The sequence below is a fragment of the Primulina eburnea genome, chromosome 1 (genome assembly GCF_022965805.1).
Source record: "Primulina eburnea isolate SZY01 chromosome 1, ASM2296580v1, whole genome shotgun sequence".
In the NCBI taxonomy this organism is placed as follows: domain Eukaryota; kingdom Viridiplantae; phylum Streptophyta; class Magnoliopsida; order Lamiales; family Gesneriaceae; genus Primulina; species Primulina eburnea.
The window spans coordinates 57,334,263-57,359,400 of NC_133101.1; the positions used below are offsets into that span (position 1 = coordinate 57,334,263).

At 34.3% G+C, this 25,138-nt stretch overlaps 2 protein-coding genes and 2 long non-coding RNA genes across 15 annotated transcripts; 2 read left to right on the forward strand and 2 right to left on the reverse strand.

Annotated features, from left to right (window-relative positions):
• LOC140833305 (uncharacterized) lies at positions 1-4,390 on the reverse strand. The gene is made up of 4 exons (XM_073197683.1): positions 4,112-4,390; positions 3,292-3,528; positions 2,154-2,402; positions 1-524 (listed from the first exon to the last, which is right to left on the reverse strand). Exons 1-4 carry the CDS (start codon positions 4,360-4,362, stop codon positions 272-274), a joined length of 990 nt encoding a protein of 329 aa, XP_073053784.1. The 5' UTR covers positions 4,363-4,390; the 3' UTR covers positions 1-271.
• Positions 4,391-12,522: 8,132 nt separating this feature from the next.
• On the forward strand, positions 12,523-12,985 carry LOC140833368 (uncharacterized). Its single transcript, XR_012118446.1, has 2 exons — positions 12,523-12,659; positions 12,709-12,985. It is a non-coding gene; the product is annotated as an uncharacterized lncRNA (long non-coding RNA).
• LOC140833314 (magnesium transporter MRS2-1-like) lies at positions 12,655-16,821 on the reverse strand. Of its 10 annotated transcripts, XR_012118415.1 has the most exons (8): positions 16,569-16,821; positions 15,261-15,861; positions 14,571-14,699; positions 14,147-14,482; positions 14,022-14,069; positions 13,369-13,453; positions 13,160-13,241; positions 12,656-13,078 (listed from the first exon to the last, which is right to left on the reverse strand). XR_012118415.1 is itself a non-coding variant. In XM_073197703.1 (7 exons), the coding sequence occupies exons 2-7, from the start codon at positions 15,840-15,842 to the stop codon at positions 13,234-13,236; spliced, it is 1,188 nt and encodes a 395-aa protein (XP_073053804.1). In that variant the 5' UTR covers positions 15,843-15,861; positions 16,569-16,821; the 3' UTR covers positions 12,656-13,233. The 10 variants fall into 10 exon arrangements, 5 of the variants coding, with proteins under 5 accessions (XP_073053804.1, XP_073053795.1, XP_073053815.1 ...); XR_012118409.1 differs by having other exon boundaries at positions 12,655-13,078; positions 13,160-13,453; XR_012118428.1 differs by lacking the exon at positions 14,022-14,069 and having other exon boundaries at positions 14,130-14,482.
• A 3,412-nt stretch (positions 16,822-20,233) lies between these two features.
• LOC140812915 (uncharacterized) lies at positions 20,234-21,780 on the forward strand. Of its 3 annotated transcripts, none has more exons than XR_012113789.1 (4): positions 20,234-20,688; positions 20,773-20,919; positions 20,980-21,045; positions 21,125-21,778. It is a non-coding gene; the product is annotated as an uncharacterized lncRNA (long non-coding RNA). The 3 variants fall into 3 exon arrangements; XR_012113788.1 differs by having other exon boundaries at positions 20,237-20,708; positions 21,125-21,775; XR_012113787.1 differs by having other exon boundaries at positions 20,240-20,919; positions 21,125-21,780.
• Positions 21,781-25,138: the final 3,358 nt, after the last annotated feature.

Sequence of the window (25,138 nt, forward strand, 5' to 3'; positions counted from 1 at the left end):
TTTAAAAAGGATAATTCACTTTAACATTGCGTCCTTGCCACTTTAGTATCAGGAATAGGTAAATCAACAGTGACCACAACAAAATTATTAACAAGAAAACATCTGAAATGGTCATTCTTGATAAAAAGACGTGCAAAACGAATTAACAAAAAAAGGTCCACATATTGGGCACCAGGCTACAAAAAGTAAGAAAATTTGATTGCTCCCAAAAGAGAGAATGTTGTTTCTGATGACGAGAGTGGTTGGTGTGGCAACATAGGTGTGCCTGCTACTAACTCATTATTGGCTTTGCGCGAGTTGCTGGATCCTCCCTAGATTCCACAGTGATCATAAATATGTATCCTATAATCCACAGGACAATGTACATGAATGGAACCCAAGCGAGGCAAGCAACAAGGCTCGCGATGCTCCCAACGTACTGAGGATCTTTGATCACTCCGAATGGGAATTCAGTCACCCATGGAATGCTCTTTCCAAAACGTACGCCATAATATGTCCCAGATTCTCCCAGCAGCTGATAAACCCTGTTTAAAGCAGAAAATGGAGATAACAATGTAAAATATTTCATATAGTTAAACAGGTATTGAATGAGGTGAAAATGCAGGACAGTTGCTCCTTTCCTGACCGAATACATATCAATAAAATGCCACATTAATTTTACTGTGAATTTACCAGAAAATGTAACTTATACATTCCCCTCTCCCCATTTTTATTTCACTTAGTGATTACTTAGAAACAATTTCCCACCAACCTTTTCTTAAACTCTTCTTAGAAACAACCGTTTAAAGCGGGAGGCAAGTGAGCTGTAAAGAATACAAGGTAAGCACAAAAAATTCCATTTAGCCATCAAATAAGCCGTATGTGAGCATGAGTCTACAGGTTTAGGATTAGAATTTCATTTTGCTATTATTACTTTGACAATAAACACAAGAATTAGAACCTAGTATCTTCTTCAATTCTATGCTTATTCATTCCGATTTTAAACTGATTGAAGAGATACAAACTATCCAAGACAGATCGAATGCTTGAGATGGTTTAACAGTAAAAAAAACATGATATGATGATGAAGTTAACTTGATATTAGGTGATCTGGAGATCAATAAAAATCAATTTCAAATAAAGCACAATAAAAACGGGAGATCAATTTACTCATCCACTACTGGATGATGAAAAGAAAGAAAGCCAACTTCTTTCCATTTATCAGGTTGCGCCTCATTTCTCCTTCAAAGAATTTTTCACACCCTTTCATTTTCTAATTGTCCCATATCCATTCTGGCTTTTACACCAAAACTTCATGTCACATGAAAGAAAAGAACCAATGCTTAACAAACAACACAAAACAAACAAAAACTTCAAGTAATACAAAATATTGAGGCATTATAATCTTGAGATGGAAGACACATATCATCGTACTAGTTCATTATAAAAAACGGCATCAAGAAACATGTGTTTCTTAGCAGTAAACAGAACCATCTTACAAAAATTCATTTCCAACAGAGAGTGTAGTTTTAAAATGTGCGTTCGGTGATTATACACTCTTTGCCAAATTATCAATGTCCCATCACTCACTGCCCTAGTTAGCAATTCACAAAACCTTCATCCTTTCAGTTCTTTAACTACTCTTTACCAATACTGTGAGCTGAAGCAACAGCACAGCTTTCTTTCTGTGATCGTATTTCCAAGAGTGTTATCACTTGGCAATAATACAAAATTTAGCACGTTAACATTGTAACATATGAATAACACTACGGTTTCATCACACGAATGCAGATGATGAAAAAAGGTAATTACTCATCTGCACTAGCCAATTCAAATTCATCTATCAAAATCCAATCCACATTAAAACACTCAATCCCTAACTTATACTAAAAAAGTTGATTTTGGTTCTGATGATCCAAAGGTGTGCAGATATCTATAGAACATATATATAGATAGACCAAGTACTTCTACTGATATATTAAATTTAGAAACATATATTTTCCATTTTTTTTTTAGTCTTACAAAGGGTCGAAAGCAATTGACTACTTTGCAACGACAATACGACATGACACCAAATTATAAAGAACCCAAAAAGCAATGGATAAAGAAACATTCTTTGCTGTCAAAATCCCAATAAAATTTAATATACATGAACATCGTCGTAGATTTGCCACCTGAAGTTGAGAAATTGGCCAATGAAGAAAAGGGGCCAAAAGTACAGGGGCGGCGGCCAAGAAAAAGTGGACACGGAGTAAAGCGACGCGAACTGGACTAACTTCAGAAAATGCGACATCAAAGCCATGATTCTACAAGGATCATGCTGTCTTCCGCAGAGATTCACCCATGTCTGCGGATTCGTCCACAGAAAGAAGTAAAACGGGAATGGAGACAACACTCCCATACATGCCCATATGCCCATTCTCCTGCGGGAGATTCTAGAACGAGGCAGCTCTCTTTCTGATTCACCGTAGATTGTCGGCTCTGTTTGTTCATCATGGGTGAACAAGGTTATTTAGTAATCGGGTCGGGATGTGTAATTATTAGATTTTAATTAATATATAGATAAATATTTTTAAATCTAAATTTTTTATTTTATTTAATAAAAAATATACTTTTTTATATAGAAAGTATTTTTAAAATTTATATTTCTATTAATAACAATTGAATATAGAACGTTTTAAATGGACACGTTTGTCATAGCAGCACAGTTCCAAGGTCAGAAAACTTCTTGAAGCTTCATAAAACAATTCATATTTTTTAAAAAATAGAAATTTATTTTTTTATTTATAAAAAAATATATATTTCTAATCAAAATACAAGAATTTCAGAAATTATTATTTTTATTTTGAATATGAGATTAGCTTATATCAAGTCAACATGCCATAAATTAATTTTCTTTACTAATATAAAATAATAGAAGCATCTAAATTACATAAAAAAATATTTAAAAGAAAATTTAATATAATGGTTACGATAGCAAAATTTTATAAAGAGTAGTTCCCTTAATTCTAATGCATATTGATTAACACAAATCTATTGTGAGATGATCTACCGAATCAATTTTATGAAATCAATATCTTATTTTGGTTACCTGTAAAAAAAATATTACCCAAAAAAATATAGGACCTGCTTTAGTCATTCTTCAATATGTTCTTCTGAAATATATAGAAAACGTTATTCTTGACAAAAAGACTTGCAAAAGAAATTTAACTACAGTAGTTGGTGCAGACCACGAGACTATAAAAGATTGAAGCAAATTTGCATGAACACAGTTGCTCCATATTTCCGATGAGCTGCTAACTCGAGAATGGCTTCGCGCGAGTTGTTGGATCTTCCTCTGCTTCCAAATTGATCATAAATATGAGTCCTATCAGCCATAGGACAATGTAGATGGATTGATCCCAAGTGAGGAAAGCGACAAGGCTCACGAAGCTCCCACAGTACCGAACGTTTGCGAGATTTCTCACTCTGGCGTCGGTATTCCATGCAATGATTTTTCCGAATCGCTCGCCATAATACATTCCCGATTCTCCCAGCTTTTCGAACACCCTGTTTTACATTTGCATGAAGCTATCATTAATGTCTTAGTTAGCGATAAAAAAACTTTGTCGTGCTTTGATTGATTTCAAATTCATCACTTTAGAGCAGTCAAAACGGGCTGCCTCTTGTTTGGTTCAATCCGTCATTTGTTTGGATTAATCAAGAAATTGTTTCATTTGTTTGTTATGTATCATGCTTCGATTTTCATTGGTTATACATATTGTCTGTCATGCACGTGTTCACGAAAACTTTAAAATTCAAGCGTCTTATCAGATTCAATGTATCAACGTCGAATCACACGGTAAAACACCAAATCCTCAAGTTATGCTAATAAAATTAAACACTTTGTATTCCAACAAATCAACGTGGACCAAACTATTCCTACTGATATATTGAATTTATGCATGTTAATTTTAGCAGGGGTCAAAATGCAATCAGTCCACATGCACTCAAAACCAAAACATGTAACGCATCCATATCGATCTGTTATCACCGAGTGGAAATGGCATCATCGGAGAAGCATGTTTCCCTATCCCAAAATTTCACATAGAAACATCGAAAGTCGTAGAGAAAAGAAAAGTGGGATTGTCACCTGAAGTTGACCAGTTGGCCATAAATGAAGAAGGGCCAAAAAATCAGAGGCGGCGGCCAAGAAGCATCGGACGCCGAAAAAAGCGTGGCGAACTGGATCAATTTCAGAAAGAGCGACACCAACGCCATGATTCTACATGGGTCGCGCTGTCTCCCACATAGATCCACCCATGTCTGCGGCTTCACCCATAAAAACAAGTGAAACGGGAAAGGGGACAACACTCCCATACATGCCCATATGTCCATACTCATACTTCGATCAATTCTACTGGAATTCTGAATTTTAAGCAGCTGTTCTGTCGGTACAGTTTGTCCATCGCCTCTATATATATATATATATATATATATATATATATATATATATATATAGTACCATGCATCCGTTGACTTCTTAAACAATATCAAAGTAAAAACTTTAAAACTTATGTGATATGATCTCACGAGTCATATTTTATGAGACAGATCTCTTATTTAGATCATCAACAAAAAAATATTAATTTTTATTGTGAATATCAATAGGGTTGACATGTCTCACAAATAAATATTCGTGAGATCGTCTCACAATAGAGCTACTCTAAAAACTTTGATCCAGGTTTGTTTTTAAATTATTCTATTTATAAATTAACATGCATGAATTCCTGATTCCCTGTAGCTATCTGGTCCATCTATGGTATGGTATAGTTTGATATAGATGATATGATAAATATGTGATATATAATATAAAGATAAATAAGATGTAGGATATTATATTTAATGTTTGGTATGATTTTAATAAGAGTGATTAAATTTATATATTAAATTGTAATGACAAAATTAACTTTATCATAATAAATTTTATAATTTCAAAGTTGTTGCTTGAGTTCATATTTTTTATCTGTTCATGCGTCGATAGTGCTTGCATGATTTATTTATTTTTACTTAATTTTATATATTATATAATATGATAATTTAGCCCTTGATTTTGTGAGTCAAATCAAATATCAATTTTTAAGGTTAATAGGGTGATACTAATAATTTATTGAGATTTATATTAATTATTTATATAATTATCTATTATATAATATATAAAAATAAATAAAAATATTTATTTGATTTTAATTTCTATTTACTAGCATAGATTTATAAAAATTATTTATAAATTGAGGGTAATTAGGTCATTTGTAGTGTATTTTATTATTAAATTAAAATTATCACACCTAATAGAAGTGATATTTTATCCTTCTAAAAAATTATTTATCAAGGGCGCATGATATTATCATGGGCTTTTTAAAAATGTACCAAACATGAGATAAGGATGATTATTTATCAAGGGCTCATGATATTATCATGGGCTTTTTAAAAATGTACCAAACATGAGATAAGGAGGATTATTTATCAATCCCTCATCTCTTGTACCAAACTATGCCATATAGTACTACCCGTTGACCCAAGAAAAACGTTTGCTCGAAGCTCTTTTTTTTTCTGAATTATTCTATTTATAAATTGACTAATATGATTTATTTATATTTTAATATATATGCTAGATCTTGCACGACGTTCAGATAGCCAAAAATTAGTGATCAATTAAAAAATTTAAAATTATATAGATTATGTATATATGAATTGTTTTTTTTTTTTAAAAATAATTTTTAGTTTTCACACTTTGTTTATATCTTGGCAAGATCTGATGTCAACACATTATATATTAAAATTTAAATTCCTAGAATAACTAATTGTTTTTTGTTGGTGAAATTTTTAAAAATTCTATAAATATTTTGATAAAATTTTATAAGTCAAAGTATATTACAAATTTAATTAAACATTCATTAACTTCTTATTCAATTTTCTACTCAAATTAAAACTATCACACCTCTTAATTTAATTTCCCACGCAAATAAAAATAACCACTACTTCAAATCTCTTTGCCTTGGATCCATAATTATTTTTGCACATACAACATTTGTGCTTGACCACTTATATACATAATATTTTTTTTACATTTTAAATTGGACATATATTAAATAAAAAACATATAAATTTTTTAAAATATCATGGTTGTCTTTGCCTCGAATCTGTACTTCTATTCTATTAATTAAACTCAAGTGATCATATATAATAATCAATTTGATTCGTCAATATGCTTCAAATTTAACTAAAATGTTCCGCATACAGTAGCACTAGTCTGTAAGATTAAACAAGAACGTACAGATAGAGAAGCATATTGATAACTGCTTAGAGTTGATAAAAGGTAGAAATATCAGTGAAAACTACAGAAACTTGCATATAATTTCACAAGGCCAATGCTCTGGCGGAGCTAGCTAGGAAATATAGATAATTCATCAAGAAGAAAAGTACCTGAGGATTTCCCTGTTCAACCTGTGGAGAAATACAGCGAGACTGAAAGAACTTATGGTGTCAAGAAAACGGAAAGCATATCTAATGTGAAATTAGCATCAACCCTCCTTGATCGAAGAAGAGGATCATGTGGTCCATGGTCACAACAGTGGAAATGAGATGAGCAATCGTTACAATATCGTACTGCTTTTACATTCACTTGCAGTAGCCTTTTGCAGCTTAGGAGTCGTTTGCATATCCATGTTTGCCGCTCACTCATCCCAAGCAGAGCACCTGAAATAACTTCTAGTTCGACATGATCATCATTGCAAAAACCACTGACTCATAGTGCAACTTAGTTTCTTCATCGGTTTTTATACCTTAGACGGCTTCAGAACAATACAAGCAATGCTAAAGCTGTTGTTGACCAATGAAGAACAATATTTCGGTCGACTGTCTAGTCCTCCAGCTGCTTCAGTTTCATCTTTCAGACAGCATTTTCTGAGTTTTCCTCAAATCTTTTTATCGCAGCTGGTCTGGAATGGATCGAGGTTGGCCCTGAAAGTTCATATGGACCATCATAATCTAAATATTTTCTCTACGGCCAAATTCTAATTGTTATCTTAATCTAATTGGGATACCGTCAATGTTTATACCATCCGAAAGAATACATCCACCACAAATTTGGGCTGAGACGGAATAAAACATTCAGGATACTAGATTTTCCGGTGTCTGTCCTTCCCACAATTCCCACCCGATTCATTGTCATGTGGCATGCATTTGCGTACAGGTCGGTATCAGAGGGTCACATTCTGAAACTCGATCTCTTCTTGAGATATATATGATGCGACAACACAATATTGTTTGATCTCAGTGATATCGCTAAAATCGGTGATGCTAACTGGGAGGTCAGGTCTTTGCTTGGAGAGCTCGGATCTAACCGCGATACGCTGGCTGGGAGGTCGGCACGTCACCTGTGGAGCTCAGATCCAACACCTCGAAATCAAGAAACACAAACAAGAGTGTTAGAAGGGGGGCCGGAAGGTTGTTCCGGCGTAGCCCCTCCGACGCTCAAGTCAGAGTATAGAAAATTGAGAGAGTAATGTGTGTGCTGAGAGAATGTGAAAAGTGTCAATTCAATGAAAAAAGAGTTAACGAAACCTGGTATTTATAGGTGAACCATAGAGTCCTAGTTTTGGTAGGTTTAGATCCTCAGAATCTTCGGAAGATTTGGCTAGATCTTGTGCCAGATTTGGTTTGGATATAGTGCTCAATTTGATTGGATCTTTAGCAGGCTTTACCTTTCTGGGCTTTGATCTCTGTGGGCTACGCACTTAATGTCTGAATAAGAGCTCTCGTAGATATGAGCCCGCCTGCCACCAGGACCTCCTGGGAGGTCGGCATGGGAGCTCGGCCGAGATGTTTCCAATCACACCGATATCATAATTTGGGAGGTCGGCTCGGCATCATCTTGGGAGGTCGGCATGGGAGCTCGGCGTGGGAGGTCGGCTGACCTCCCCGAGTGACGGAACTGCTGTTATGGGAGGTCGGCTCGGCATCATCTTGGGAGGTCGGCATGGGAGGTCGGCGGACCTCCCCGATCGATGGAACTGCTGTTATGAGAGGTCGGCTGGGATGACCTCCTAGATGACCTGAATGCCGAGTTCTCAACTAGATGGGCTATCGAGAGCGGGCCGAGCCCATCCTCAATCCGAGGGTATCACTCAGATATCCGGTACATATTGCATGCATTTGCGTATAGGTCGGTATACTCGTGCCTTACGTATCGGACGATTTGTCGTTTGCGTCTTTGTTCTCATCTCGGACAACTTATTCCACGAGGCAGGTCTCAGGTTGGATGGACCAAGCGGACATGGTGGTTCCTAATGTTGGTCTCACGTACGGCAACTTGAGATAATAATATCAAAATAAAGTATAAAATTGGATACTGAGATTTACATAGAAAACACCTAAAAATTATTGTTTCTCCTAGAAGTACATACAGATTTGCAGCAACATTTTCCGTCTTCATAACCACAAGCGTATATTTCACAATTTTCATGATCTCATTCTCGATATGGGTTTTGCACCCGATATCATCCAATTGTCCCAAGGACAAAAGATTTTTCATGAATCCCTTCACATGTCGTACCTCATGTATGGTGCGAATGGTGCCATCAAAAATTTTATTTTGAGAGTATCGACCCCATTGATTTCCAAGGCATGATCTTTTTTCATGAACACAGATCCTCCCGAGACTTGTTCATAATGATCAAACCATTCTCTGATACGTCATGTGCCATGTCGCTCCTGAATCTATAATCCATGTGTCACAAAATTTGTGTCTGTCTTCTGCAACAGTTGCCGCTTCACTGAATAATATTGCACCGCCACCTGAAGTACTGGCCACATTTCCTTGACAACTCTTCTCGATACCCGTTAGGGGTGGGCAACGGTCGGTTTGGTTCGGTTTTAGTCTACAACGGTTCGGTTTTTCGGTTTTCGGTTTTGAATATTTCTAGTCCAAAACCAAACCATTTTATTACGGTTCGGTTCGATTTTTTTGTAATACGGTTCGGTTTTTACGACCGGTTATATACGGTTGGCTAAAATTTGTTGAGAGATAAAATTATATGTCACTTTATGTCTTTAAAATCTAAATCATAGTATTTTTCAAATATTTAATTTGTGAGACTTGATCATATATATATATATATATATATATATATATATATATATATTACATGTGTTGTGTATAAACATGTCATACGAATATAATAACTATATATAACTAATTAACCATGTAAACACGGAAAATGCCTGAATCCAACGGAATATTCAGTAATAAGAATGATAACAAGGTGTCAATTAGCTCGAATGGAACACAAATAATCTTACGAAATATTAAAGAAATATATACAGAAAAAAAGAGAACGTCGACTGATGAGTGGTGAGAAATAAGAGAAAACGATCGGATTGAAAAATTGAGGGTTAATGATACTAAGTTCTTAAATCTTAATAGGCCCATTATATATAAAAATACTTATATTTAACAATAATATGACCCATTATACATAAAAACCTTATATTTAACAAAAATATGGCCGGTTCGGTTTTTCGGTTTTTTTGGGGCTTAAAACCGAAAACCGAACCGAAAAACCGAACTTTATATATTTTAAAACCATAACCGACCGAAAAAACCGATAAAACCGAACCATTTAAACCGAATTATTCGGTTCGGTCGGTTTTTTCGGTTTTTCGGGTTTTATGCCCACCCCTAATACCCGTACACTCTTTTTTGAAGTGTCATTTACTAACACATTTAAAGCATTAAATATTTTTCTTCTTACTTCTCGACTTTGATCTACCTCGTCTTTGGCTCCCACTGGAGTCACGGTCCATAATCGGTAAAGCCTCTGTCTGCTTCGAAGTTACCAACATTTCTTTCTTATTCTTGCTCTGACTTTCTTTTCCAAGAACCGTTGTTAATAAATCGTCGAATTTTAGAGAATTCATAAGAATATTGTTGATTAAGTTGATGATAAGTGGATCATATGAATCTGATAAACTTTGAAGTAAAGCTCTGCACGTTTATTTTCTTTTATTTTTTTATGCCCCATAGAAGTGAGTTGTGAAAATAGAGTATTTAGTGTGTTGATATGATTGGTCATCGATAAGGATTCCGACATCCAAAGAGTATAAAGTCTTTTCTTTAGGAAAATTTTGTTGTGTATTGACTTGACCTTGTACATCTTTGTCAGAGTATCACAGATAAGTTTTGTGTTTTAATCTCAGAGATACTTGACAATACTTCATCTGCTATAGCCAAGTGTAAATTGACAACATCATTAACATTCATCTCATTCCACTTTCTATTGTCAGTCATTTCTATCGTTTTATCTCTAATAGCCGCCAAACAATTCTCATTTCTTAAAACTACTTGTATTTTTATTTTCCACAACATAAAATTGCTTCAATTGAACTTTGTTATCTCGTACTTGTCCGCCATTATGTCTAAAATAATTTAGTCGACTTGACAAAATAATCTCACCTTAATTAAAAAAAAATCTTTTCTGATGTGGAAGATCAGTCTAGGCTTTAAACCAAGGCTCTGTACCACTTATTTGTCCCACATGCGTCAATTATTTGGGTAAAACCCACGTACAAGATGGAAAAAAAATTACACTATAATATTTATGGTGTACTACCACTCATTGTGTTTCCAAAGAGAACATACACTCTCTTAATACAGGAGAACAAAAACCTCACAAATATTATAGAAGTAAACACTCAAATGATATATGATAATAGAAAACTCAATGAATAGATAATATAAAATGAGATGAGAGAGTTCTATTTGTAGAGTTCTCTAATTACTGGGAAACGTATTTCTATGTTTTCCTTAACCAAACTATATATGATTTTCCCCAACCACTGCATTAATTTTTCCAACACATAAGAAATGCTCAAAGTTGGACTAGCAGAAGAAGGTATATGTTTGCTAGTTTATCGATCATTCGGTCTTTGAAATATATTTTTGATTCAGTAGTTCAATATGGTTGTATAAGCTTTAATTTGATAGTATTTCAGTCTTACAAGTTGTTTAATTTTAAGTTAAGTTATGTTTCTGTTGTTTAAGATTTTCGATTATGTTACTTAAAGCTTTATTTGCATGCGTAAATCTTCATAAGTAGCGTGCCCTGGTAAGGGACATTTCAATAATATAGTAAAATCATGTAATTAGTTTGATAAAATGGATGATGTTTTAGGTAAATCCAAAACTACATTATGACTCCATAGAATTTGTATATTGTGCTCACATATTATATATAGATAAAGATATTATTATCCATAAAGTTCATAAATTAATTATTTTATATTGAAAATAACTAAACGTGTAACTTCAAAAATAAAAAATAAATAAAAAGAATAATAACTAAACGTGCAATCAAATGTACACACTACGATTGAATATTTGATTTTATTTCGAAAGTTTGGAAATGATTTTTTTTTAAAATGATTTAATTACATTTTGAATAGAATAATCAATTTTGGTAAATTAAGACATTCGATATAAAATATGATCCACCCAATGTTATTTTCCAACAAAATTGTAAAAGTGAAATCATGTCTCATCAACTTGTGTGAGACGATATCACGAGTCGTATTTGTGAGACGGATCTCTTATTTGAGTCATCCATGAAAAAATATTATTTTTTTACTAAGAGTATTACTTTTTATTGTGAATATGGGTAGGATTGACCGTCTCACAGATTAAGATCCGTGATACGGTCTCATGAAGTGTCACTCATCTATCAGATGTGCAATTTTTCTATCATTTTAGTGATTTGCGCATCTCAGATGCTAGCTGCTAGCAGATTGAATTATATCTAATTTTCCTTTACATATGCTGATCTTGCGTCTTGATTATTTCAATATCTTATTTTATGCATATGGTGATTTGATAATAATGTCAGCAAAATCTCTGTAGAACAAATATGAGAAGGATTAATTCTATACACTACCTAAAAATCCCGAGACTGTTGAAAATCTCCTATGAATATTAATTTCTCATGTTTTCAAATCTTGCGTGTATATACGGACAAGGAATTATGTGCTCAAGATTTGAAAATACGAAAAATTAATAGATTTTTTGTCACGATGGTTTCTAAAAATCTGGAGAATTTCACAAATATGGTATATACAATTAACCCATATGAAAACTGTACCAATCAATTCCATTGATAATAAAAGCGATTCAGACTAACTTTAATCGAAGATTATGCATTTAAAGGGGGTGTCCAATCTTTGTCTATATTTCCACATTATTGGTCCAAAGTTTATCTATCGGTATAATCCACAATCATTTTTTTGTCAACAGGCATCTCGGTCGAATTCATGTTCATCAATATTTGAGGGAAGAAAGTTTGTCAGTGATCGTAACTTCAGATGATAGTTTATTTATCACGATTACCTTTCTAAGTCAGACAACTATTTCTGATCAATATACAAATTAAATTTATGCTTACCAAACAAATTTTTAAACTGGTTAACAAAGTAAATCAGACGAACGATGAACTGAATGACAAAATAGATCAACTTGTACGTATGATTATATTTTAGCGCTGCCGAAAACAATAACAAATAAGGCATACTGGCGAACAAAAGAACACAAGTGACAACGCCTTTTTTGACCTTTCTACAGAAATTTCGATAGATAACTTTAATTTATCCAGGTGAATGGCAGCTACAAGGAATTTCGATAGATCATTTTCGATTATACAGGTGAATTAGGACTAATCATTTTAAAATTCCATCTTTTTCATCAAGACTTGTGAATAACTAACTATGAGCAGTTCACTTGGGATATATAGCACAGCCCACTGGCACATTGCCAAGAACCTGAAACACGTCAGTCCACGGAGAAGATACTTGGTAAGTGGATCCCAGCTCCATTCCTTGTTGGGAAATAGACAAGAAAAGCAAGGCTGCAGCAAGGGACAATCAGCCCACCACTTAGACAGTTGGGAGGATGACAACACCGGTAATTGGCAAAGACCAAAGGAAGAGTATCATGACCTCGAAACCCATTTCCTCATTCGCGGAAATGATAAGGAAAAGTGAAATTGCACGAGCTAGAACCTGTACCTCAAGTCTGGATCCTGAACAACTTAGTGACTAGAGCAGAGACAGAAATGAGAAGGAAAAGTGAAATTACACGAGCTAGAACCTGTACCTCAAGTCTGGATCCTGAACAACTTGGTAACCAGAGCAGAGATACATCTGCTCTATCCATTTTCTATAGCGGCATCAACCTTCTATACTTGTAAAACCATAAAAATAGGCAAAACATAATGAGTCCAGAAACTCCAGTGATTATCATGACCCACTTGAATGCATCCGGGTCATTGAACAACGGAACAGGAAAGTTCATTCCAAATATACCGGCTACAACAGCAAATATGGCAACAACAAATGTTGCGGTAGTAAGTAATAACTCAAACTGTATAAGCTGGTTTCGAACATTATCCTGCACAAAAATTATGATCCAATTCATTTGACACCATAAACTAGACATTGAAATTCCGTGGATATTTGACTATGATGACTAAAGCAAGCATCAAAAAATTCAAAGCATGTTGAAAGAAATGCAGAGAACATAGACTACCACAACAGGCACTCTGAATCTCAAGTGGTACCCCAACATTATCTTTTCAAATGATTTTTGAAGGGGTTAATAGATTAGAAGTATGGCTTCTAAGGTTTATCAGGACTTACAATTGCACCTCCCATTATCTTGAATCTCAGATTAATAAATCAATACAGATGAAGATTTCTATATTAACCCAGTTTTTTTCACAACGATTAAGAATTACAACCTTTAAGCAGCTAGAAACAAAATTTCATCCACAGTTTGTTTATCAGGTCAAAATTGTTAAAAGGGTCCATGTAATGAAAGAAGATTTTTAATCACATTTAATCCACAACTCATTTAGAAATAGTGCACACCACTTGAAACACATCTCTTGCTTTTAACAGAAGACGTGTATTTCTTCAGGAATAAAGAAAGAAGTTGAGTAGGTAAAAGGTTGTCACACCAGCTGAATGTTGATGAAGTCTTCAGTATCGTCAATATACTCCTTCAGCTAAAATTAGACAAGAAATTGTTACAACAAGAGAGAATAAACATAAGAAAATGCACATACATGGTTGTAGATGATACCGAAGTCAATTTGTTGAGGGTGCTATCAATGACAACAAAGTATGCCTCCAACAACATTTCTAACTCTTCTATTCTATTAACAACGCTTTCTGAACTCCTGACACTCTCCTGTCTGCTCCTGGAAATACTCAGGCTTTTTTCAAGCTTCCTGCCACCAGGGGGGGAAGAAACAGGAGAAATAGGTGCAGAAACAGACAGCAACCCATCAATTGATCGGATTCCCATCAAAGATTGATCTCCATAAAAAGATGATTCCATGTGTCTTTTCTTCTCAGTAAGATACATTTCAGCCATGTCTCCATCATCATCCATGAGCTGCTCTATCTCATCCCTAACCTAGAAAATAACATTAGAAATATGTAGGAAGTATATATCAGAACCAGATCACCAGGGGACATGAACGATGGTCAGATTGATTTCAGACCTTTTGAACCCTCCGAGTTAATGCAACAAGTCTGCTCTTTAATCGGCGAACTCGTTCCAGATTCAATGTGCTGATCTTTGACGTAAATTCATCCAACAGTGGATATGCCTCAATTTCTAGTTCTGCTGCCTTCATTTCAAAGATTTTATAAATCCGAGTATAACTATTGGTTATATGATCCAAAAATTATGGAACACGAGATATTTACAGAACTTATAAAGAACCAGAATCCGGTGGTATTCAAATGGTCAACATAAAAACTTGACATCATGAATGATTTGTCATTTGACATTATACTAATGGAGAACAGATTCATGTCTGTACTCGAAAAAAGATAAGATAAGATAAGATAAAGAAGAAGCAGACGAAGAAGAAAGAAAGAGGAGAACCATCACCATTTACATAATAAGCAATTTTGATAAGACAAATTTCATTCTGTGTTCTAAACGTTAAGCACACTCACAGACAAAGATGACCACTATTATATGGTGCTTTCAACAGGAAAAGATTATGTCAAGTACATCCAGAGTGTCATTAACAGATCCAGAATCGAAATTTTAGCGTCACTTCTCAGTATCAGGAAATTTTATGTCTATCATATCATTTGAGATGCACAATCTATGTCTAAAAGGAAATGAAAACAGATAAAGGTAAGGGAAATGAACGGAAAACTAGGTTCTTATTGCATACCTGAGAGTCCAAAAAAGAACAGGCAGTCTCCAAGGCAACTTCAAGAGCTCTGAATTCAAAGGGCAAGTAATCAGGATATGCATTAGCTAGCATATTGTCAAAATTCATGCTTCCTCTTCTTCTGCTTAATTCTGGACCTGCAGACTGCCAAACTTCACCAACTTCCGCCCCTTGTAGACGTCGCTGCAACTCCACCACATACTGCAGTACATAGCTATCAAGGGAATTTAACAACAAAACCTCATCTGCAGTAATAATACATCGAATCTGCTCAAGATTCACTACAATTGCCTTCTCTCTACCAAGGATGGTTGAGGGGTAAACAAACATTGGATCCAATAATCTTAGATCACGTGCAGGAAGATCACAACGCCGCATCATGGTGAACTTGTCAACCTCCATCTCTTGGGAATTCCCATTTGCATCAACTCGTATCCATGATCTAAGGCCTTGCCCTCGCTTTTTGAGGCCAGAAACATCCACTCCTAGCCAGCCAGAGGCAGCCGGCTTATACAACGAATCTCTGACACTAAAAGCCGAAGCAGGTTTTGGTAGGAGCAGGCGTTCTTTAAGGTCTGCCATCACAATAGAGTTCCCACAGCTGTAAAATAGAAGAACGGAAAATGGATTTGGTGACTGAGCTTTGCGGATCGACAATCTTAGAACAGTTAGGGAATGTATTTTGTCCAAACATTGCAGCGTCAAAAGTTTCCAACAAAGCACATCATAGGAGAAACTAAACTTCAGAGGTTCGATCGCTTTATTTCTAAACATATTGAGACCTCAAACGAATCTACATACTCATGATTTAGCTAGGTGTTCAGAATTTAATTTAACACAATCCAGAAAACTTGGGATAATAAACCACATGAACCTCTTTCTCACCATGTTATGAAATATGCCATTTTCTTTTCTCCTAATTAACTACAAACTAACCTTACTTAAACCAAAAAGATCAATCTTTTAGAGATTGAAACGAACTTATGAAAGAAACAAACTGTTGTATAAACTATCAGTAAAATATGATATATAAATCAAACGTTTGCAATAAAGATATCATTCAATCTCTTTCTAATTAGCAGGAACGAAACCTAAAACTTTGTCTAGGACTCCAGGCGATGACAAAATTTTCCATATCTAAATAAATAAATAATAATAATAATGATGAAACGGGCACATGTTTTCAGCTAACAACCAACTTCCCACCCCGTTTGATCCGTCTCTGGAAGATTGTGAGCGCATTAATTGATAGTAGACTAAAATATATTCAGAAATTATAAACGATCGAGAAATAAGAATCACAATCACCTCAATGATCAATGCAAGTAGCAACATATGAATTGATTCTCTCAATGATCGACGAAGTTAAGTGAAGATTGAAAAAATCGAGATCGAGAAGTTGCTTGATTGAATACTGAACTAGTGGGTGATGGAGATGATAGAAGGAATAAGGGGACGGTGAAACGACGACGTTTTGGGTCGGAGGAGAAGAAACCTCATAGATGCAGCAAATCAAGCTTTCATACACAGAAAGCCTTTTTTTTTAATTTGATAAAAACAAAACTTGGGTTCTGTTATATTAGCGGCTGACGTTCATCCTACATATCGTTAGGTACACGTTCAGTCTTTTTTTTATTTTCATCTGCCAAATAATCCCTAAACTTTCTTCTACTTTCACCTTCAAAACTACATCCCCAACAAAATCATTGGTTTAAACGACGAAAATTTAAAATGGGTTACATAAAGCAGAAAGAATGAAAACAACCAAGTGACATCATCTGCCCATTTTTGGAGAATCACGGAGCAAAGATTTTTTGGAAAATCACGAAAACAAAACAAGTGAATTTCTTCTTCTTTTTTTTTTGTTCGCTCGATTTTTCCATTAATTTGATATTTGTTACCACATTCATTCTTAATTTATGTCACTGTGACGATTTCGCAAAATATAAGAGTTTCTTCTCGATTTTTCCGGTAATTTGATATTTGTTAGCACATTTGTTATGGATTGATGTTATTGTCACAAAATTTCGCAAAACAGAAATGTTATTGTCCCTAGCCATTTGTATTTTCACGAAATTTGGAAAAAATAGAAATGTCATTTGTAATTGATTGATGATATTGTCACGAAATTTCGCAAAAAAGAAATGTTATTCTCCCTAGCCACCAAAAGCCACTGCGTCGACACCCACATTGAAGGCAACTGGAAGCAAAAAAAAAAATTGGCCAAAAAATACATATATTTTCCTGTACGCATGTGACTAAAAGAAAAGAGTCGGAACCATATGAATTCGTTTTTCTAAATTTTCGTAGTATTTTTTAACAAAAAAATCTTGATAGGTACACTTGTTGCTATGCTCTGTAAAGTTGAAATTGTAAGAAATTTGTGGATTTTGTTGTGCTTCCTGGTTTTCTGTAATTTTATGACATTGTTGTTGTGAGAAATGGATTGGAGCAAGATTTATCATATGAGTAGGCGTTTATTTATTTATTTGGACTATTATGTTGAGTAAGTTTAAAAGTGAGCATCCCTGTTGAAGGAGGTTCAAACTATCATACCTTTTTGTTCCATTAATCAATATTATGTAGATGTTGAGATTGCCAATTTTTTTTTTAATTGATTAGCTAATTGAAGAGAAGCATATGTGGGAAAAGTAATTATTTTTGCTGTTTCAGCTGAGGTTGGTTGTGGAATAATGATAGAAAGGTTAGCATGATGGACCTATTGGCAATTTACATGCTAACTTTGTATAATATTTGTATTTGATTATAATTTATTTTTTCTGCTTATGTGTTTTGTTTTTTGATCTATTATTAATTTTCGTGCATATGGTTGCGATATATATTAATATTAGATTTTTCAAATGAAAATGGTTGAGATTGACCGCAATCGTTAAATAAATTATGATTTTTGTGGAGGCAACATTTGCTGATATTTTGTGGTATTCTTGCACGATAAATTGTAAAAGTCATTGGAGTCTATGAATTTTTTAAGTTCAATTTGTTTTTAAAGTTTGAAATTAATTGTAGTTGTTTTATGAACTTATTGTTTATGATGAAATAGTAGGTCGTACAATCATCTCTTTGGTCAGTCGTGTAGAAGTATTTGCATGCTTTTTTTCTTCTTTGTGACAACAAGCAAGTGTTTGTTGTCAATTTTAATATACTTTGCATTGTTTTGTTTGTCTTTATTTTGTTATGTTATTAATTTTGATCGTACTTGTTGTTTGGAATAATTTTAGAAGTTTACGTTTTTTTATTCATTATATTAATATATTTAAATTTTGTTTTGTTTTGTCGAGAAATGGTTAAAAAAATGTCGATGATAATGATGCTCAAATGCAAAGCGGAAAAGATGCAATGTCACGATGTTCTTCTATTTTTTCGAAAAATAATGAACAAGCTTGAACCAAAACTTAGTGGGAGGCAACAATCAAGGATCATTAGTACTCCTTTTGGTAAATGGTTAAAGATGACTAAACTCTCCATATACAGTGTAGTAGCCCGAATTCCAAATTGGGTAATTAACGGAGTAATGGTGATTAAGAAGGTTTAAGGTATAATTTTGGCTATGGTCATGATCGGACGGACCGAAGAGGGTTCGGAAGCACCGAACAGTTCGGACGATCCGAAGTGTAGTTCGGTGAATCCGATCATAGGTGTCAAGTGTTGATCGACACGTCATTTTCCATGCATGTTCGGACGGTCCGAAGTGTATGATCGGAGGATCCGATCATGAGCTGTCAAGAGCCAACGGACACATAGCGTTCGGACGTTCCGAAGTGTTGTTCGGAGGATCCGAACATGGCCTATAAATAGTGCTCGGATTTCTCATTTGTGACTTGCCAATTCATGATTTTGCCTCATAGTTGAGAGGATTTGGAAGGTTTCTAAGGTTAGTTGTTGGTCGAGCGATAGCCAAGAGCTGCCAGGAGTAGTAGCGTAGCGGCGCCTGAGTTTCAAGGCAATCGACATCAAAGGGCTGTCGACGGACGAAGGTAAACCCTAAACCTTTGGTAGTACTAGGGAGTACTGGTTTTGCTAGTCGAGCATGGTAGTATTGATTGAGTATGCTTTTGATGCGTAGGCTTGTGCTAGACCTGATTAGCGGTGTTGCGTAAGGCTAGGCTTGCTGTGATAGAGGTACGAAAGTACTATCCGAGATATCCTGGTTGAGTATACATTCATATATGTGTTGCATGAGTATTTGCTGCATTGTTATATGTCATATGATGCATGCTATTATGTCACGAGTTATGATGCATATTGCATATCATGTTGAGCCGTATCTCCTTCGAGATAGCCTTTACTGTTGAGCTGTATCTCTTTCGAGATAAGCTATATCTTGGGGCCGCTCAGCCCTGTCTTGTGGACGCATGGACACCGAGAGTACACAGTGGCCGACGGGTCGGGAGGGCTTCGGTGGTCCGGGACATTTTAGGTCCACGTCTGTCTTGTAGTGGATGCAGTGACCCAGAGGTTGGACCGCGCGGCACTATCCACTTGGCGCCTCTAGACTGAGCATTTTGAGATCCTTTGTGATTCCTGTTTCTTGACTACCCTGGTATCATATCATAGCATGTGCATTTCATATAGGTTTGTATACTCATACTTTTGTACTGGGCGTTCTTATCGCTCACGTCCTCGGTTTTGTTTATTCTTGGACACCCCATTCCCACGGGGCAGGCCTCAGGTTGGATGGCTCAGGAGGAGCAGGAGGAGGACGTTGAGTAGCTGGTTGGTTTAGTTTTCAGTGTTTTCCATTTGATTCGATATGGTTGTACTGGATATTTCATTTTGAGTTAGTCTAGACTTCGATTTCGATTGGGTTGTATAACTATTGTTGTTGGCCATATTTCCGCTGTTATCTCTGATTATAATTAATTAGGTTAATTGCATGCTTAGTTTTTGATTAGTAGGTGATTCTGGAACGGGTCACTACATACAGCACCAGAGTTGATGTGATATTATAGAGCTTCAACAATGACTCATCATCTTTTGTCGTTGGGAAGGGCATTGTCGTCCCTTTCACATCATTCGAGATTTCTATCGTCCTTGGTCTACTTCATGGGGGCCAACCTGTAAACCAAGATCATAACAAATTTAAATTTTTTATCACGTTATTTTGCAGGGGAGCTTAGCAAAGCCATGAGGAAGACGATTTCTGAAAATCTCTTATTATTAGTTGAATCAGATGATGAATCACAATTGGATGATTTTGTTAGAATGTTTATTTTGTTTGCGTTGAATTGCATAGTATTTCCACTAAGTACATATTTGACACCCCGGTTTGTATTTTCATACATCGATGATTTGCCGAATTTTTTTGGATATTTATGGGGAGACGTTGCTCATAGATTTTTATGCGATAAAATTTTTGCACATATTGGGAATTTGGAAGGAGCAATAGGAAGGAAAACATACTTGGATAGTTGTGTTGTCGGGATGATAGTGAGTTTTTATTATTTTTTCTAACTAATATTATATTATAACATTTGTATCTTTATTTATGTAGGCTTGGGTGTACGAAAAAATTCCTTCCTTAAGAGTTGTATTCGGATCTCCACATACATATCCACGTTTGTTTAAGTGGGGTGAAAGCAAGATCCCGTTAAAAGTTGAAGAAATAGAGACTTTGCTAAAAAGAATTACTCATACGAAGGTATTTTGTTTTAAGAATATTTTTTAATATAGCAAAGTTGACAATTTTTTTTCCTAAAAGGTGTTTGAAATAATTCCATTTGGTGAATAATTGGAGTTATTTGGTCATAGACAGAGAAATGTAAAGGTAAACAAATAAATTCACCAAATTTATTTTATGATTTATTCAGAATTGGTGTTGAATTTTTTTGGTATTAAATTTTCAGATATCATCTAAAATGAAGGATGAGGAAACAACATGAAAAATTAGGAGATTGAAAAAACTTGTGGAAGACCAATTCCACGAGATTCAAATACTGAGACAAGTGTTTCTCAAAGTAATGAAAATATGACAAAGGATGGTGGTGATGGTCTGGTAGATGTTAATGTTGATGAGGGAAAATTGATGATAAGAATGTTTCTTTTGAAGATTTTGACACAGATTTAGGTGGATACAATGAAGTACATCATGTTGATGTTGTGACAGATTTGATTAAATGCGATGATGTTGGTTTCACTAAGTTGGATATGGAATTAAATAAGGTTCGCACGGAGGATTCTTCGAGAGAGGTAGTAAATGAAAAAGATGATGGTAATGGTGTCACTAGTTCGCAAGAGGACAATGTCAACAATGTTATATCTTCAATTGTGAAGAATGTAACGACAAGAACTGATCGTGTGAAAAAAGAGAAAGCCAAATACGTTCGTCACTCCTCCAAGTTCCACCCTAAGACGCAACATAAAGTCCGATGTAGAACACAAAGAGTATCGTGTAGTTAGTGATGCAGTATCGTGCATTTTAATTGTTTTGATTTTTGTTATTTTTTTTATAATGATGTCATTTATTTAATTTTTTGATAAATCTTTATTGTTCCATACGGAAACACAAGCGTAGAAGACGAGAAGATATCTGCAGATAAAGATGAGTCAAAACTTAAAAATTTCAAAGTAGACAAGATTTTTGTGGTTGCGATGAAGTCTTGGACAAAGAGCAACATCATAATAAAATATCTTACATGGGAAAAACTAATGTACACCTCTTGCAATTTTTAAATTTATTTCATGTTTATATTTTATTGGATTTAACTATATTATTGTTCTTGTAGTGGTACTGTGTGGGAAGGAGAAAGATTCAAATTTGTGGCATTGAATTCTGTGCTTTGTTGTTTGGGGATGCGTTGAAAGACTATATCATCAATTGTTATATGCAAATTATGAGTGGGTATAGTCGAAAAAATGGTTCTGAAATATTTTGCATAGATATGACAGTCCATGTTTGTATTTAAAAAAAAATTGAATGATTGGTTTGTATATATGAAATATGAATATGATAATATGTTATTTTCCATGCTTAGGATGAGGTATTGGGTGCACTACAGAGGTTGAACAAAAATTAGTGGCCTTTTTTTACTTGATAATATGTTATTTTCCATACTTAGGATGAGATATTGGGTGCATTACAGGGTGCATTACGGATTCATTTTCGTGACAGACTCACGGATCCATTTGAATCTGTGACCTTTTTTACTTTTTAAAAAGTTTAGAATCCGAAAGAATTTGTTCCAAATTGCACTATTTTTATAAAAGTCTCACTTTTGCAATATTTTACTAAATAGTTTTAAAATTTATATTATTTTTTTAAAAAGCCTTGGTTTAAACATTATGTTATTTTATATAATTAATTATTAATAGAGATGGCAATTTTCCCCATGGGTTTGGGGCCCCGCGGGGAAAACCCGAAACGGGGATGGGGATCCTCGATTTTTTCGGGTTCGGGTTCGGGGATTTAAAAAAATCTCCGATGTAGTTCGAGGCGGGTATGGGATTACTATCCCCATCCCCGAAATCCCCGAACCCGCCCCGAAAATATATTATCAATAATAAAATAATAGTATTATTAGTATTAATAATATAATAATAATATTATTTTTTAAAATATTAATAATAATTATTATTATTATTAATATTGATATTGATATTAATATTAAAATTATCTCTAATAATAATAGATAATAATAATTTTTGGTTTGAGAAAATCTCCGAATCCGTCATCGTTTTACCATATTAATATTTTTGAAACGGGGATGGGGGCGGGGATGGGAAGTTAATCCCCGAAGTTTCGGGTTTGGGGATTCTCCGAACCCGAAAAAGCGGGGATTGGGACGGGGATGGGGGTGGGGATGGCATTCGGGGATGGGGATGGGGATGGCAAACCCGCCCCCGCCCCGGACCATTGCCAACCCTAATTATTAAAATAAATAAATATTATATATCATACAATTAATCTCGTTATTATCACTATTACATGTCAAAAGTTTAGAATTTTGAGATTCGTGATTCTGGATACAGCAACATACAACTGACAATGACTAAAAACAATGTTCTTCCAAAAAAGTTCTACATGAGACAATGAATGACGTTGACTTTTGTCAATTGTCATTACATATGATAAATCAAATGATATTACTTCGCTGGAATTTAAAATTCATGGATCAGAATGGTCAATGACAATCTTGAAATAAGTATTTTATGACCCGTATTCCTTCAAGTAAGAAATTGTCCTTCCAAAACATGTTTTCCAAGTCTTTTCACAATCAATTTAGTGTCATTGCATAATCCAAGTAAATATATATTCCGTAGCCATATAACTTGAGTTACAACCTTCACGTTTAAAGCACTCTAAATTCGTTTAAGCTTTCAAAGAAATGCAAATCATGAAAAAAATCAACATTTTATCAGCGATACATAGTTCATTACCTCCATATCCATATATAAAAAAAACCTCTCCCTTATTTGAATCATCTGCATTCATTATCGTATCTTATACAAGATGTATTTGAGTTCAAATAATTAAGGAGATAATCTTGTTCTTGTAACAAATATCTTTTATAAAATCGCAATTCAGCATGTATTAATCTATTTCGTGAAGACCGTAAATATTGATCGGGGAAATTACATTAATTGAATTCACGTAAACTCTTTCTACAACTTCATGATAGTCTTTCAATTCGACGATAACATAACTTTTAATTTCATCTCATTCAATTCCAAGTCTAAAAATAAGAAGATATATGTGTGTATATATATATGTATATATATATATATATATAACAAAATAAATATACTAATAATTTACTAAAATATATAAATATAAAAATAAAGAAACAAAAAAAGTAAAAAAATAATCCTTGCAAATTACACTGACGAACAGACGTCAGTTCATCATCATTTTTTAAAAAATTACTTGACACCTAGTTCGGGTGTTAACTTGAGCCCAACATTTTTAAAAATTACCTTATCGATCAGTTAAAAATAGGCAGTGGAGCTATATCGGCAGATACGATCCACTGAATCATGGACCAGTTCGAACATATTATGTATAATTATTCATCATTTGACCCATGCTATCACGATACATTGTGCATGTACATGCATTGCATTTATGCATAATATCATTATATTTTATATGTTATATTTTATGATTTCTTGATATTTCGTACTAGGGTTCTGACACCCAAGATGGGGTTGTAGCACATGTGCTTCGACTTCATGTTCTCGAGAGGAAGCATCGAGAAGTACTATAGCTCCTTGAGAGTGAGCTCAGTTGTATTTAGGTACAATGTCGTGTTGTCGTCTCCAAGATAGTATATATTATGGAGTTTTACTTTTATTAGAGTATATCCCGAGTCGTATTTTGAATATTTTGAGGATTGTATTATGTTATTATCAAATCTTTTCGGTTTTATGATATTTTTGGCCTGTTTATGTTGTAATTGTGTCTGATCAACACATGTTTATTGAAAATGCATGTTATATATTTTGAGTATTTTATTTTTCTAGAATGTTAATTTAAAAAGATCATACCGAAATTTTTATAAAATAACAAAAATTTTTAATTCAATTTGTTATATTTATTAATTAATCATGATTGTATGTTAATAAATCATATTAGGCCGTCACATTTTGAAAGCATGCCTCGAAATGGATAAACTTTAATATAAGCTTTATCACGATTTTCATTGGGGTACTCCTATATTCACGCTCCCAATCATGGGACACGTTCGAATGATTGAATATCAGATTTCTCGTTGATTTCAATTCTTAGGCATAGTTTGATACATGGGATAAGAGATGGATTGATAAATAATCATCCTTATCTCATATTTGGTATATTTTTAAAAAGTTCATGATAATATCATGGTCCTTGATAAATAATTTTTTGGAAGGATAAAATATCTCTA